General features: G+C 43.5%; 1 protein-coding gene across 1 annotated transcript in view; it reads left to right on the forward strand.

Moving 5' to 3' along the window:
• RBM20 (RNA binding motif protein 20) overlaps positions 1 to 17,425 on the forward strand; it is a 102,595-nt gene that overhangs the window by 61,649 nt on the left and 23,521 nt on the right. Inside the window, exon 2 of the mRNA XM_030488605.1 lies at positions 15,710 to 16,895. Coding sequence (XP_030344465.1) covers positions 15,710 to 16,895 — 1,186 coding nt within the window. The remainder of the gene's footprint in view (positions 1 to 15,709; positions 16,896 to 17,425) is intronic.

Consider the following 17,425-nt stretch of genomic DNA (forward strand, 5'->3'; position numbering starts at 1 on the left):
TCTCTTTATAAATTGTGCTTAATGTTTACACTGTCTTCAGCTGCTGTCTCATCCAGCAGATTGTTTCCCTGTGTGGTAATGAACCACTGCATTCACTGTGGATGACAATACAAAACCCAGCAGGAATGACAGAAAAGTAGGAATAACATCATTAAAGCAGGTAACCATCCTCTGGCTGTAAATGGGAACCAGCCAGCAGTAGTGCAGAAGGCTGGTGTTTCCCTGCAGTGAAAGGTTTTCAGCCCACATTGCAACATGAGTAACTGGGCATTTACTGTCCTGTTTAAAATCTAACTATTTTCTCTGCTAAATCATGTTTTCTATGGAGCTAATATACTTGTGTTAAAGTATTTGATTAGCACAGTAGTTGAACCAACTACAGAACAAGTGTAGATGGTGATAAACACAAGCACATCCTGCATGCTTCCTTCTGGGCATTCAGAGGTTCGTGCTCGTCATCTCAGCTTGGTAGAGGTTTTCTACACTAGAAAGGACCACTGACCTCAAGTGTAACACGGATGTCTCATGCCATGACACTCAGAGGGTGCTTTGACCCTCTCAAAGCCAGGTTTTACAGCTCATCGCAGTAGGTCTGATGCCAAGAATCAGGCATGACCCTGACCCTGGCAGCAGCACTGTGCTGTTGTCTGGATTGTTTATATCAGCGGTTAGATTTGATGCTGCTGATCTCTGAAGCCATAGTCTCTGTGGACACTTGAGCAACTAAAACAGAAAGAAGTTAGAAATGCTGATATGGGCCTGTTTTAATGTCTAACAGCAGGAGCACCCATAATCCTAAAAGATGATGATAAGGTTTGTCCCTGTTTTTTGATGCCATGTTAAAAAGTATTTCTGACCTTTGAATGGGTTTGCTAGTGATCTTCCAAAACTGTCAATGCCCAGGCATGCAAACATTTTGGAATCGCTGTCCTGTGGAGTATTTCTAGTCTTTAATGTATGACCAGTCTTTAATTTATTACTTGACATACAGACATGTAAGACAGATGTTCAGTTTTCCTGTCTGTCATAAAGAAGCTGTTGATGAAGTTGTCCAATTCCAGTCCCAGCAAGGAAGCTGGTTTCCTACCCTGGACAAATCAGGCTGTAACGCAGTTGCAAAAAGAATTGTAGCTGGATTTTATAAAATCATTTGTTTGAATATTACTCTCCACAGCAGGATGGGAGCTCAGGAGGAGGTGACTGGCTGTGAATAAAGGCAGAAAAATACATGCAAAGGTTTCTGCATGAACTGTGAAAACAGTTTCTTTTTCTTCTTTCTTGAGAGAACACTGCTCTGTTTTACTGCATGTGTCATTATAATAGTAGAGATGGATGTAGCAAACTCCTTTAAAATAACTCATTTGATTGTTACAGACATACATAAATTCTTAGAGAGGATCCAACCACAATTCTGTCTGCTAGTGTCTCATTTCTTAGGGTATTATAAAAGATTTGACTATAAAGCTCATGTTTTGTGGAACATGGAGATAAGCTTCTTCCAGCCCCCACCCTGTAGATGGTGGCTTATGCCAAGGGATTTTCAGGCTCATGTTCCATCAGACATCAGGATGTGTTGTTTATTCAATAATCTCCTCTGAGTGGGGATGCTCCCATATCTGGAGATGGCTGCCCATTCATTTTTCTTTTTAATTCTGCTGTTTAAATATTCAAATTGATCCGTCACATCCCTGCTTGGCTTGAATTGACGCATCTGACTTTTCAGGATGTTTCCCAAATGACGCACTGATGGGTTTTGTAACAGTAATGCTATGATCCAGGAACTCCGGAGATAGGGGCAGGATCTGAAATTGTTTGTGCTTGCTGTAATACAAAAAGTTCTTAAACGCAGTTAGAGATATGAGAGTTCAGAGATTATGCTGGGCAATTGATATGAAAACACTGACCTCTCAAGTAGAAAGCCATGCAAAAACAGTCCCCAAGTAGAGTGTTAGAGAGCACAGTTTCCTGAAGAGCTGCACCACAGGACTTACAGCTGCTCATCAGATATGTTACTGCCATCGACTGAATTATTTCTCTCCACGTGTGCCAACTGCTCAGTTAAAATTTGTTCTCAGCTGCATTACTTCATCTTTGGGGATGTTTTTTTCTTGGTGATAAGAGTGGTCTGAATGTATTTTTTTTCCTTACCCCCACTAATACTCAAAGACTGCGATGAGCCGTTCTAGTCTCACCAGCCCCTCGAAGCATAATATTACCTTAGCGGAGAGCGTCAGGCATTTGGGAGACCTGCATGTGCCTACAAGGCGGATATTGAGACTAGCACATCATTCCTATCTGAAAACTATGAGGAGGCTCCCAGCTGAAATTTAACCAGTTGAGAGGCTTCACTGTCTCTCTCTGAGATAGATTCACTTTCAAAAGTAACGTTTATTTCTTGTTACTTTTAATTAAGGTAGGAAAAATTACTGGAAAGGCTCACTATAGCAGATGGTAACCGATCTATTCTGAATGGCAGGTCTTTCCTCGCGGGGTGGAGAAAGGACTAGCTGCTGGTTTCTTTCTTTCGTTTCTTTTTTTTCCCCTTATTTTATCCCAGCTTAGCAGACAGATGGGGCAAGGACATGCCACAGGGATGAGATTTGCCAGATTGCCTGGAACGCTGTCGTTTTGGGGCAGGTTGTTTCCCTAGGTGTGAAGGGAAACACGAGTATCTGATGACAGATGCAAATGCAGGTTAGGGAGAACCGTGGAGCTGGGAGAGTGAATCTTTTTCCCTCTCTAAAGAGATCAGCGAGCGTGCAGCCTGTGCACTAGGTAGTCTGAAATCAAATCGCCCGTGTTACTCGCCTTTGCTTCCCTTCGTCTCTGGCCTGCTCCGACTCGATGGAAAAAATGCAGGTCCATCTGCTGACACAATCCAGTTGGCCCTGCTCGTGCTGCCGATTGGGCCGGCAGCTGCAGGCAGGGAGGAACCTGCAGTCACAAGCCATATGCGGGCAGCGGTGAGGATTAGCTCTGCTCCTGGCTGGAAAGGTCCCGACGCGGTTCCCAGGCTGAGCTCACCATATGTGCTTCACGTGATTGTCCTGGGGGTGACATGAAGTGGAGAGTTCAGATTCAAGTGAAAGTTGGTTTGTGTTTCTTCATCCTGTTTAATGCAATGCAGGTGCAGAGGAGAGCGTAAGGTTGCCTGTGCTGGGGGATGATGTGACAGGCTGCAGAAAAGCCCCATAGGTTTTGCTAATTCCTTCTCCTTCCCCTGAATTTTCCGCTGTTTCCTGATGAGAGTTGCATGTGTGAAGGAACACACTTGGACCACCTGTTAGGCGCCTTTCCCCATTCAGTCACAGTCTTTGCCATCTCTTAAAGGCTTTTTTATTTAGAGAAAAGCCAGAAACTTGAACAGTAGTTTTCTCCTTTGGAGAGGTGGGGAGAGCTCTCTGGCATGGCACAGGAAGGAAGAAAGAAGGCAAGAAAGAAAGAAAAACATGGATGGAGACCCCTCTGGACTTCACTCTGAGCAAATGTGAAGTATTGCAGGATTATAATTTTTTATTTAAAGGTAAGAGGTGTGTGTTTACAAGCTGATTTAGCTTGTGGTTTGCCTTATTGCAAAGTGATTTTGGAAACGGCATCCTCCATAGAAGGATCATGTCACATATAAAATGCCACTGCTACTGTAAAAGGTTTCCAGACTAATGCTGTTAATTGCAAGAAGAAAGTTTAACAAGCTCTTGCTGTGTCCCAGGAGGTTAGTAGCGTGGCCAACTAAACAGCTGTAAGGAGAGTGGTCTGGTGGGCTGCAGGGGCTAATGTACCACAGGCAAAACCAGGAATATTTGGCTTATTTTGATTGTTGGATATGGGAGAACAGCTCATTTATTTCTTATCTGGTGGATATACTGCAGTACGTTAGAAGCAGGAACAGGAAAACAGCATTTTTTGTGTCTATGGTCATTTTTGAATAATGTGAAATATGGGAAAGATCAATAATTTTCTCACCCAGATGTAAAGTGCAAAGAATTTTGGTTTAGGAAGGTGCAAAACTTGTTATTGAAAAGCTTTGGTTTAACAAGGATGGATCAGGAATGGGAGAAGACCTGCTGAGATAAATCCTCAAATACTGCATTAAGGATGTGGAGATTTTGTGTTGCCTTTTGCCCTTGCTTTGGGAGTCCCAGCAGACCCCATGGCACAGGTCAGCACTCGTATGCATTTGCAGCAGTGGATTAGCACTGAATTATGAATCTCCTTTCTGTTGACTGTTTCTGAGCAGGCAGATAGCTGACTTGAGCAATAATATTAGCGCAAATAACAACAGTGTTTTGCCTCTAAATCTCAACTGCCCTTAACAGGCAGGCAATTCAAACACAGACAGATTTCTCAGGGACTCAAACACAATGTATTTGAGCATGCATTGTAAGAAGTTGTTAAAACTTTACTAGGTAATTCTTGTCACCTTCTGGAGCAAGGGCTCACTTTGTAAAAGTCAGTTCCTCTTGGTCTTCATTAGCATGCCGTGTGTTTTCTGCAGTTTGCCTTATTAGACTGTGACCCTCTCCCCGATAGGATCCTGCGGCGTTACACTGTGCAGAAACAGGATTTTGGTGCTGATACGTGAAGAGATTGAGAACATATGGCGTAAACATCAACCGATATTGTTTGCCATCCGCACTTGCTGCGTGTAACGCAACAAGACCAGCTCCTGGTGGCCACGTGATCCGCCTTCCAGTCCTCCATTTGGGCTGGGCTAGGGTGGGGGGTTTTTCTCATTCCTAAAGTTGTGGCTTTCTGGAAGGAAGTTTGTGAATAGCCGGGGTGCAGAGAGCAGGTAGAATGTCAGCGGGATGTTACCGGGAGGTATGTGTGCAACGCTGACATCGGCTCCTAGCCACGCTTCCTCCGCACCAGCTCACTGCTCCCGGCAGCCCTACGTGTTGCAAGAAGGTAAGATGTCACCCACCGCGGCGCCGAAATGCCTGTCATCCCCGTCTCCAGCAAGGACGGGTGCTAATCTGCCAAGCAGAGTATCTTAGCGATCTTTAGAATACAATCTTGAGGTACAGCTCTTTCCGTAGCGAAGGGAAAAGGCAGGCGTGTGCAGCGCTGGTGGTAACCGCGAACTTGATCTCAAATCAACAGTACTATCTGGTCTGTGCTCTAGCTCCTTATAGTGCTTAGCTTTTTGTAATACCAGGGCTTTTCTACTTTAAAAGACATTCCACACCAAATTGTATCCTATTGATTTGCCATGGTTAACCACCCTGTAATAACCCTCATCGTCTGTGAGTAGACACAAAGCAGAATTACATTAATGTCGTTTATAACCAGTGGGCAGAGAATTATTTGAAAACATGAAAGAAGTCAAAATACCAGAATATTTCAAAGACAGTTGAATTTGGAAATGCTGTCATTAGAGTATGAATAGAGTTCCTTGGAATAAAATAAATTAGAAAGAATCAGAGCAACATTATTAATGGGGATATTTTGTTTGTATTTTGTTTGTTTTTAATAACTGAGACTATATACTTCAGGACAGCTTTTTAATTTTTTTTCCTCAGAAGTAAAGCCTAGGAAATAAATACGATAATTTTAAAGGAAATTATTATATATTCAAAAAATATAGCTGTCACAACTTTCTTAGACATCTTTTCACACAGAAAACTGAATCCAAGTCCCAGAGTGGTACTTTGCAATTAAAAGAGACATCAGTAACACAAGGTGTAACATCTACTATGCAGGCCAGCAGAATGAATTAAAACCTGTTCTTCATTAGTTGTACAAGCTACTTAGATATATAGATTGTGGCTACTGAGCAGTGTACTTTATAGTAAAAATGGACAAGCCAGTAAGCAAAGATTAAGAGGAAATAATGCACTGCTTAACCAAAAAGTAGTGGCCGGCTGTGTGCCTCGACAGTTTGGTCAGCAGGACTGGGCAAATGCCCAGCTGAGTGTTGTGGATGGGTTAATGTCTTCACACTTTTTCCTTCCTCACAGCTGCCCCATGCAGTGCTCTGAAACCTGATATTTTTCATCAAAAACTTATTCGTATTTTCCATCTGAGTATACTAATCAATTTTACCGTGCAGAGCTTGCAGCATATTAACTGTCAGTTACTCCTAATTAATACTGAAGGGAGACAAAAAGGGAGAACAAAATAATTGACGTTATTTAATATAAAATGCCTCTCCCAATTTTGCTTCCTTTGTGGAAAACTCTTTTGGTCCCTGTTCAAGATTTAAGCACCGGCCCGTTTTATGTTTTGTTTCATAAGGTTGATTGAATGGCACTTTATTATTCAAGACAATAAATTAAATTTCTCAAAGCCAGAGAGTTCCAGCAGTTCTGGCATGGGCTGTTTTTTGCCAGAAGGAACATGCTCAGGTCTGATTCATACCAACTGTTGCCCTTTAACATAAGAAAAATAAATAAAACCTCCTATATATCTTTCAAAATTCACATTTAAATTTCTTTAGCATAGAAACTGGGATGCATTAAAGAAAAAAGTGAGCAACATTCATTGCAAAATAGATAATGAAAGCTTCTAGGCTAAAATACACTATGTATTACTTCCATGTAATAGTATGAATATTATGATCTAGTATTAAGCGCCGATTTCAAAGAGATCATGAAAAGAGAGCAATCTTCTTTGATGTTTTATGTTTAAATTAAATATAACTGAAAAGGGATACAAGAGCATTGCTCTTGCTACAGTGAAATCAGGAAAGGCTTTGCAGCACATTTCAGTAACAGCTGAATTAGATCTGGGCTTCATAAGATTCATATATAATTTATGTACACCAGTAATGCATGTGGGTATATAAACAATAGGAATTTATAACACTGATATGCTTTTAAAATATACATTAAAGGAAAACTGAAAAATAGGCCTAAGTATACAGTTACGTAATATATATCATAGGAAATCCACAGAGGTTCTGGTTTTCTAATCAGAAATCTGCTTTTAAAAAGAAGTGAAGCTTTGTTCCCTTTTTTTCTTTTTTAATTTAAAATATTACTTTAAATTGCCTACTTTTAGATACTAGCAGTAAAGAGAAAGTAAATCATATTGACCGCATTGGATAGGCGCTGTTCCAGCGTTTCTCCTTGTGCGCTCTTCTGCTATGGTGGTTAGTAACACATGGCATTTAAACAGCTTTTAGTGGAGGTGGTGATACTAGATTAATTATGAAATGATTACGATGCTCCTGGGTGACTTTTAGTCCCAAGCCGTCGCTTTTCACCTGACCTAAGGGTACAAACAGGAGAGCTCAGGTTTGCGCACGATTGCTTCAGCCTGTGCCATTACCGCTATGAATGCCGACTCATGTTCTCCTAGAAACTTAATTTACCAATACACTTTTTCATTAAGCTTTGCAAATATATCACTGGGACTAATGTTTGAAAATAAAAGGATAAAAAAGGTGAGTTTAATATTTTTGTTGGTTTTTTTCCACACAAATTGCAACCCTTTCTTTGAGCACAAATGAAGCTACTTAGAAATAAAACCCCTTCTTAGCACTTTACCCTTTCCACAGTTGTATGTCATTTTCCTGTCTACAAACTGAAGATACTACCTTTCTAAAAGGGCTTTTATATTGTCTTATATGGCTGTGAAATAGAAATGGCTTATTCAAATGAGGAATTATCTGCCTACCGCATTATGCTTCCTACTTTCAACGCACAAAGGAAAATGGCTGTGCCTCCAGGCAGTGTGAGATATTGATACACTCAAACTTATTATTTTTGTAGTTGTTAACACCACCATGCAGAAAACACATTAGCAGAAGGTGCAGTGAGATATTACTGTAATATCTTTTCTAGTAAGTACTATATGCCAAGGATTATTTTTCAATTGGGCATTTGTCTGTGTGCTCGTGTAAAAAGCCTTTCAAGGGTTTCTGACTATTTTTTTTTAAAGGCTGCATTTTCTCTTTTTTTACTTAAATTATAAGCTTTCTAGATCATTTCTCTGTAGATTTCTTTTATTTTCAAGGGGAGCCTGGGAGCAGCCCTGCGAGCACCAAGCCGTGCAACAGAGCAGCAACCACAGTTCCCAAAGCAGGAGTGCATTTGCCGGAGCCGCTCACCCCATTCCTACCAAGGTTACCTACGTCTGCCAGTGCTGATCCCTGCCCTGGCCTCTTTGGTCAACCTATGGATTTGCAGCACTGTCCATTCCTCCTTCTATCCTGCTTTTTCCCTCCCAAAAGGCCTCCTGTGCCCCTCGGCTTCCAGGCAAGCCCCCAGGGCTGTGCTGTTTGCTGCTGGGGACTTGAGGCATGACCGCATGGTGCCCTGGCACTATTGTCTGTCGGGGCAATGAGGTTATTGGGGACCCCCCAACACCCCTTCTTACAGGATCCCTGCTGGGATGCTGGTTGGCAGGGATAATCTGGCTTGAGGACTTCACACCATAAAGGGTATTGGAAGGCTCGATGATGAGAGCTGTTGCAGGAAGGTTGCTGGAAGGCAGGCTCGGGCAGCGTGGCACCGCCAGGCTGTCACAGATTGTTCTGAAAGCTCCTTAAAACTGTGACACGATTTGTCTGCTAGTTTAGATCTTTGCAACATGTTACAGAGGGCACTGATCTGGTGCTACAGCTATTTCCAACAGGTTTTAGCATACGTTTAAGATACAGCTTTAAAAATACATTTCTTTAGTAAAGAATTACATTTCCTTGGGAAGCAGTTGCAGATAAGTGGTTGTGGTATAGCGAAAGGAATTTGTGTGGCTGCCTATTGAAATTTAAAATGTAGACTAGTGTACCTAGTAGTCTACATTTTAGACTCTAAAACTCACTAAAACTCAGAGACATCCTTGACATACTGTGGCACATCATCAAAACCAAGCAACATTTAAATGTCATGAAACAAAATGATAACTTTCCCAACTTCTGAAAATTGTTACCTATAACCTTGGGTTTAGGTGGTACATTTACTAGAGCACATCGCTTGCTTGAAAAGAGTTGAACTTTGCCTAACTAAATAGCTTTTCAGATCTGTGTTGTGTGAGGGAAAGCAGAAATAAACCCAATATGCAATCTGGAGTTCCACACAATGTGAGAAACATATTTCCAGGGTAAAATGTATACTGAATAACAGGGGAAGAAAGCGTGATGGCCAGCGAAGGCTTTGGTGATAACCTGGCTTTGTTGTTGTTGCAGTGTAAATAGGTACTATTGTCTATGGCTTTGAGTTCAACAGTTGAAAGCAGCTTAATCAAATGGAAGGAAAATGTTGCTGTAAAGAAACCAGAATATATAGTTGATTTTAAGCAACAATCCAAAACTATTCTCCCAGAACTACAGAGCAACGTTTGGTAAAATCAGTCTCACCAGACATGATCCACGCTTTTATCCTTGCAACTGCAAATAGGACAGTTGCTTTTTTTTTGGTTTTTTTTCTTGGTTTTTAGCAAAATTGACTGTGAGGGAGGAAAGAGTGTGGTGTCTTCAACACTCAAAGCAGAGCTGCAAGATGTATAAGATATCTTTGAATTACTGGTGTTTGGAAAGAAATTCGAAAGGTGCATCGCAGTTCCCTTCTTGAGAACAGTCTTTAGTTTATTTGACACTTTCATTGATGACTTGGGTAAAAAAAGCATCCATTAAATCTGCAGCTGATGCCAAGCAGAGAGGATTTACAAGTGCTCTGGAGGCAGCACAGGAATCCAGATTAATCCTGACAAACCAGATCTGGTGTAACCTGGATGTAATATTACTGAGGACAATATGAAATGGGGATATGATAAATCCATTGGACAGTCGAAAGACTGAGCTAGCCTTTTCTGTGTTGGAAGTCAGACCAGCTGAGCTCCAGAGATCCCTCCCAACCAATGTCTCTGGTCAGTAGCTCTTTAGGAAGGGGTCTGGGTGTGACAGGACCATGGGCTGTACTATTATGAAGAAAAGCAATCATACTGGGCATTATGAACAAGTGCAACACAAAAAACGTGCAGAGAAAGGAGCTGGGATGGTTGTAGAGAAGATTCGATAGCGGATGCAGGAAGGTAAGAAAAGCCCTTCTCGGTATTCATGGGAAGACAGGTTATGCAGCCAGCAAAGAGCCACTGTATGCCTCGAGAGGAACTTTGTAAGACTAAAGGGGGTTGAGCAATTACTTATCCTTGGAGGTCGTGAAATCTCCACTAAAGAAGGTTTCTTAAGAGCAGATTAAATAAATATGTCAAGAGTGGTTGAGTTCAGCTTGGTGGTCCCACCTCAGGAGCTGGTATAACCATCCTCCTAAGATCTGATTTTATTTCTGTGATCACAGCTGTTATCCAAGACATAGCCATTGTGTTTGCCCCTTTATCTTGTCCCTTTCCCAGTAAAAATTGCCTGACTGCTCTGCTACAAACAAAAGCAGAGAACATTCTGGCTGAAAGTTTTAAACAAGCAAAAAGGACTCTCGGTCAGAGGCAGCACTTAACTCCTGTCACCCCTGTGAACCTTGAGTGTAGCAGCTCTGTGATAACATTCTACATTTCATCTTCCAGCTAACTGTTAAGTCAGATGATTGTCCAGATAATATATTTGGCAATGGTCAACTTTATGCAAAACTCACTTGGCAAAGCACATGTATACATTGGCTGATGTTTTAATTTACTCAATAGTATAATGGAGGGCTTTATAAATCGTTATTTGGGATAAGAAGGGTCTTACTTGGGGCTTAGAAACGTATTAGAGTAGCTTAAGGTTTTTAGTGCTCCCCATCATTAGCTGAACTTACTATGAAACATGATCTCTTTTTTTTTATCATTTCTAACCCAAACTCAGCAAAAACAAAAATTTCAGCAGCAGATGATTTCAGAGCTTAAATTATAAAGGTGGAGGGGTTTCTCCTTTCAGCAGACTTTCCAAGCTTTTCTGACCAAGAAAGTGATTTTACTAAACTCCAAAGAAAATACTTTTTGTGGAGCTGTAGAGAAAGTAAACAGTCATTTAGTATCAGCCAGATGCAATCTGGAGTATAGAAAAAAGTTCTCATGACCATTTTTTACCCAGTGCTCTGGTTTTTATTGACATAAGTGGTGGGGTTATTAAGCAAAAATGAACATAAACCCCGTATTCTTAATGGGATCAGCAAAACTGCATAACATAAAATATTGTTATAGTAATTAATTATTCTAATATTTAACATATGTTGTTGACATTGCTGAACTTTGTCTTTACTTCTGCCAGTGTTTGAAATACAGCTTTTGAAGTTCCCTTGAATTCAAAGGCCAGATTCCGTCCTCGCATACAGATATGTAATCTCGCTTACGTACTGTCAAATGGTACATTTTCATTTGAAGGCTAGGTTTATCCCTAATATCTTATCACCTTCATCTATATAACAACTGAATTGTTTATTTTTAAGGGGGTTTTATTTGTTCTTTTAGTACAGCAGCAATTGTTTTGGATGAGTTTAGAGAAGGCAGCCCCTTGTGTTTTGCACAAATGAGACATTACAGGGAAGGGATGTTCACACTTCTGTATAACGGAACATAATTGATTTAGTGCTTGGATAATTAGGAAATGGTTCTCTTTGATGCTTTCAAGAGTCCTGAAGTAAAAATTTAAAGTTTGGTAACTTAGGAAAATTGATTCAGAAACAGCTTTAATGGATGAAAACCCATCATGCTATTGCAAACAGGGTCTCAAATCTAATACTGTGCTAATGCAGAGTCATACATGTGGGATACTTTGGTCTCTTAACATCCTTGGCCATTTTAATTCTGAAATTAACACAGTAATACCGACAGCTTGGAAAGAAAGTGCAGCTTTTGGAACAAAAAACATCTAAAAATTATCTTTCAAAGGTTTTGACAGGTAGATGTAATTATATGTAAAGGCAAATGTGTCATAGGGGAGGGAATGGAAAAATCTTAAAAGACGTGCAGGATTCATGGAAAATGCAAGAAAATGAACTCTTCACTGCTACGGATTAGTCTTTTTAAGTATTCAAATTCATACTCTGTGCAGCATTTCAAATATTTGAGTACAAATAATTCTTAAATAGTTGCAGCCAAGATCATGACTTCATTAGTTCACATTTTTAATTTTCTTAATTTTGAATGGTGTTGGGGAGCATTTTAAACTCCTTGATTTCACAATTTGAAAATCAAGCTCCAGGTTGTCAGTCTGTTCTGATAGACATGTTTTGTGTTCAGCCTTTTCATCACTCTTGTAGACAGGATTACTCAAATAATCCAGCCATCTAGATACTTTACCTCTGGCAATGTGTGTTGCTCGCTGTTCTTGGATGCTAGAAGCATAATAAGGATTACAGGGGTAGCAGATGGGCTGACTTGATTTATAGCAATATTGCCTGACCAGTGTTTGCAATCTCACTGTGAGTATTGCAATAATTGATGCACATCTTCAACTCCTATCTCCCAGAGCTGTGCGAAAGCTTGCCTGGTTTATGGTTTTCTTCCTGGAAATGTAGGGCAATGCTCCTGCCAGTCATTATTTTAGTAAAGAAAGACCATTTCTGGCTTTCCTAGTTGTGCAGAGACTGCAGCTGTACAACTAATGTTAAATAAATAAACGAAGAGGACAACTTCTGTTTACTTTTTACATCTCTGACTTTATAATCGAGAATGTTTTGCATGGGATTGAGCTAACTTTGGCTGACGCAGGCTAATTCCCTGGGTGCTCAATAGAGAATGAAAGCTTCATTCAGCTGCTTTGAAACATCTCACAGCAGAGACCCCCCACGAGCAGATGGGGGCTGCGTTTTGGTAACCTGAGGACGAGCTGGGGTGGCAAGTGTGTGTGTATGAGTGTGAATGGCCTCCATTAAATGCCTTAGCTGAGTGCTGTCTTCACTTTGCGTTTGCAGTTTCCAATAGCTTAGTAAATCTGTAGCAGGATTATTTACAAAATGATGTTATCAAATATATAAATATTATGATTGCAGAGCAGAAAGAGGGAAAGAAATTTCCAAAGCTGTGCATGCTGGTCTCGTGCATCTCTTAGGTCCTGTATTTCATAACAGAATGGAAATCCTCAAATTTGGGTGTCCACCATCCAGCAGGGCATTCCTACCCAAGCCTTCCCTATGCCCAGCTGCAGAGCCCATAAATGATTGCAGAGCTGGGGAGCAGCAAGTGCCCTGGGCATGCCCAGCCAGTGGGTGCTCAGGCAGGGCACTACTTATATGTTGGGGGGGGGGGGTCTTAAAGCCAGTGATCCAAAGTTGGTCAAAATATGAGGAGCTGAGGGAGCTTCAGGGCTTGCAGAGTGTCAATTTAGATGGTTTCACTGGAGAAAAGGGAGCCTGTGCCCGCATCCAGCAGGTAGCCGCCAGAGTTGGGAAGAGGCTGCAGCTGTCGGGATATGCATGCTGCTGCGTAGGCTTGCAGCACAGTGGAATTAGATTGCTGGGAACAGGAGTCATCTGCAGCTCATGAGCCTGAAAACATCATATGCTGGCTGCTGGCTTTTCTTTTTATTTTAAGACCACCAGGCAGTTCTTATTTGCATGCTCTATAAAACTTGTAAAGGAGTTTTACAGCTTACTTAGCGTACAAAAGGTATAACCAGCTATAAAACTAAATCATTGTCTGGACTGTGGCAACTACCACACAGCACATCATGAGCCGGGACACTCCAGATGCTCGTGGCACAATACAGCCTGGGCACAGGGTTGTGCCACATCCAGTGACAGTGATAACTGTGTGTGTGCCAGTGTGTGACCCTCTGCTTGCTGAGTCCCTTGCACCCCGTGGGGCTCATCAGTATCTTTTATGGACCCTCAGGATCTCACGGGATGGGGTTTCCGAGAGCTTCCGTGTTGTTTTGGCTGTACTTGGGCCCTGACTGTCATCCATAATCAGATTTACAGCAAACTGCATTGTAAGTGCAAGTCAGAGAGTAAGAGATGGAAACCACAGGGGAAAACAAAGGGCACCTCAGCTCTGAAGCACAGTGGTGTCAGCTTGTGCTGGCAGGGAGTCTTGTCATTACATAATGATGCACTTATCCAAACGGCGTTTTGGATTTTGGGAGACAGATGTGCCTCGCAGTTGCTAGTGGAAGCTAAATGTTAAATATGAAACCCATTCATTTTCTCTTAGTCATACTTTGGATTTAAGCAGATGTTTTCCTAATTCGTGGTTTTCAAATGTAGCATGCTGACAAGACATTTATCATTAACTACAGCTTCATCCATGCAGTTCAACAAATTGGCCAATTATTAACAGTGAGGGTTGCGTGGCAGTTGATGCATAGCTCCTGCTGCTTTGAAAGGCCTAAATTGAAACTCAATACATTTTTACAATATAAATTAATTGAACTTTGGACCACATCCCTGTTATTTGAGTGCTCTCTACTCTCATTTTCAGGATGATCAGCCATTTGTAATGTGCTGAGTAGCCGTGCCGCCTGTGAGCAGAGGCTCTTGGTGATGGAAAACATGATGGCTAACATTTTTCTGGCATAGGGACATGATGATGGTATCCAAGTGTAGACAGCATGGCATACAGAAGGAGTGTGTCCATGGGACAGTGTAGGTACACATGGACCAGGCTCTGCCGCAGATGATGCTGGAGGCATCCTGAAATGGTGCAAGGGGGGCAGCAGGATGAGTGCAGCTGCCTAAGGGAAGCTTGTGCTGCCTAATACTTTCCATTATAACATTTTGCTTGCTTGTAACTGTGCTACGCTTCACCCATTTTGATTTATTTTTTCCTGGTTTATGGTTGCAGGGTTTGATGGGATGGGGAGAGGAAGGGTTGGTGGTGATGCTGTGAACTGGTGAGATGTCCCAAAGGTGCTTCCCAATGCCTGAAAATATCATCTATTTTCCTAGCTCTGGAATTCACACAGACAACGTAGTCATCATTTATTCATTCTATGTATGAGACTTGAAGGAGAATACTCAATGCACCTCTAATTTCTAGAAAGTATAAAGACCTTGATTTTCACCAGCTGGCACTGCAGAAATTTTGCATTACATTCCAACTGAACTGGGAAAACTCCTCAGGACGATTTGTAAATGCTTCAGTTTCTGGCAAATCATTCCCTTTTATTCCCACTATATTTGCATCTGCAAACATACAGGGAAACGATATACTTGGTTACAGAACAGGCTGCCATGCATATTAATTAAATGAGAACTGTAAACAACTAAAATAAATACATGTGGTGTATTTTATCTTAGTTTATGCAGCCAGATGTGCGAGGTGTGAAGTACCTATGGGGCTGGCTTTACAGTACCATTTGATGTCCTTTTCTTCACATCCCCCTGCTCTGCGGGGAAAAGGGAGAAAAGGTAACGTCACAAAATCAAGAGTGAGGAGCAGTGGTGTCTCAGCAGGGAGGCTGGAGGTTGCATCAAGTGCAGAAAAGAGGAAGGATTGTAGATTCGGGGATGGTGTGGGAGGGCTTATGTTGCCTCTGTTTCTCATCTGCGTTAGAGGTGTGAGTTCTATGGGTACTTAAAATGATCTGAAGGCCTGATCTGGAGGTTGATGAGGGACACAATGTGGGTTTTAAAGCGAGATCTTTGGAATAGTTGTCTCCCTAGTAGCTTTTTGATTGAAAGGGATGCAGCAACAGATGCGGAAGGGAGTATGACATGTTATGGCTGCATTCTCAGTACGGCTGCATTCTCAATCACCGCCTTGCTTTCACTGCGTTTAGATAAGCTAGATCTCCAGAAGTGGCTGTGCATCCCATGCCAGGCTTTAGCGGGAAGCGAGTGCAGGTGGATGTCTGGTGAATTCATCTAACCCAGCTCCTGATTCTTTGCAGTGCTGCCAAGCTCCTGGAGAAGAGTCCGTTCAACGTCGGCACCCCGAACCCGCTGCTCCCCTCGCCGGCCAGCCTGCAGCTGGCGCAGCTCCAGGCGCAGCTCACGCTCCACAGGCTGAAGTTGGCTCAGACCGCCGTCACCAACAACCCGGCTGCCGCCACCGTCCTCAACCAGGTGCTCTCCAAAGTGGCCATGTCCCAGCCGCTCTTCAACCAGCTGCGGCACCCCTCCATGATGAACGCCCCTCAGGGCCACACCGCAGGGCCACCGCAGGGGCCCGGCATGGCCGGCACAAGGTTCCCCTCCGGCGGCATTGCCTTTCCCGCACAGAGCCCTGCCTTAGCCGCGCCGGGGGGCGGGCTGGGGCCAGTCCAGGCGCAGACCCCCAATGCCATCGTCATGAGTCCCTTTGGAGGTGTTATGGCCCCGACCTCGGGCCAGCAACCCGTGGTGGTGGGTCTCAACAAAGCGGGTACCTCCGGCTCCGCTGCTGCGGGGGGGTTTTATGAGTACAACAAGCAAAACGCCACTGCTGCTGCCCCTCAGGCGTATGCCCCGGAGGGGGATCAGCCCGGCCAACACGGCTTCCTCGCCGGTGGGACCCATGCAGCCTCCTCGCCGGCAGGGCCACGCTATGAGGGTCATTTTGGGGCTTCCGGGCAGCTGCAGCACGAGGCGGCAGTGGCAGCCTTTCCCAAGGAAGCCTATGGGGCAGCGGCACAGCACGGCACAGCACGGGCCTTCCCCGGCGACCCGCACGCGGGCTCCCATCCGAAAGGAGATCCCAGCGCCGTGTTGCATGGCAGCGGTACAAGCAACCAGTGGGAAAACATCCCTAATTTCCCCGGCCAAAACAAGCCTGACCTCGCGCCTGGCGACAACAGCCTGTGGCCGACAGCGAGTCAGCAGCAGTATGAAATAAGAAACGAGCTCTACAACCCCGAAGAGCCAACACCTGACACGAAGTTCAGCACCGCCACCCCCCCTGCCTTCGGCCGCCTCAACCACAGCAAGCAGAGCTTCGGCAGCCCTCGCATGAGGCAGAAGGAGGAGCGGAGCGGTGGCGTGCCCGACCTGCCCGCCCGCTCCCTGCCGCAGCACCAGCTGGGTGACCTCCGCGGGGTGGCCCCCCTCCACTTCCCACACGTCTGCGCCCTGTGTGACAAGAAGATCTTCGATCTGAAGGTGAGTGGGTTTGAGGCACCCCCAAGTTCAGACCCTCCAACAGGCTGGCTGGTGATTGATCCAGCCACTGGCTCCTGCTGCTCCTTGTCCCATGGAGGTGCCCTGGGAGAAGTGGAAACAAAGGGCCATAGTTTTGCCTAGGGTGTCGTACATCTGTTCCATGGCGATTAGTGGGGTTTCAAGATCTGGTTTTGTTCCGCTGTGAAAGACAGTGAGATTACAGCGCTGGCGTGAGAAATGTGAGTCCAGGCTGGGGTGGCACATCATCTCATGGGCCCGAAGCGAGGGGACGAGGAGCTTGAAGCCGATCCTCTGCTTCTCAAGCTGGTATTGTAACCATGATATCTGCAGTTTCATCTGCCTCTCCCTTTCTTTTTGTGTTTCTGATCACAAAGGCTTCCCCTTTCCACAAAGACAACCTTGCGGGAACAGCTTGCTTAAACAAAACAGTGCATTTCGATAAAATTATTTTAATAATAATTATATTTAATAATCCTCTATTGAGATCTCCTCCTCCTTCTAGTATCTCT

This window comes from Strigops habroptila, chromosome 5 (assembly GCF_004027225.2).
Source record: "Strigops habroptila isolate Jane chromosome 5, bStrHab1.2.pri, whole genome shotgun sequence".
Taxonomy (NCBI): Eukaryota; Metazoa; Chordata; class Aves; order Psittaciformes; family Psittacidae; genus Strigops; species Strigops habroptila.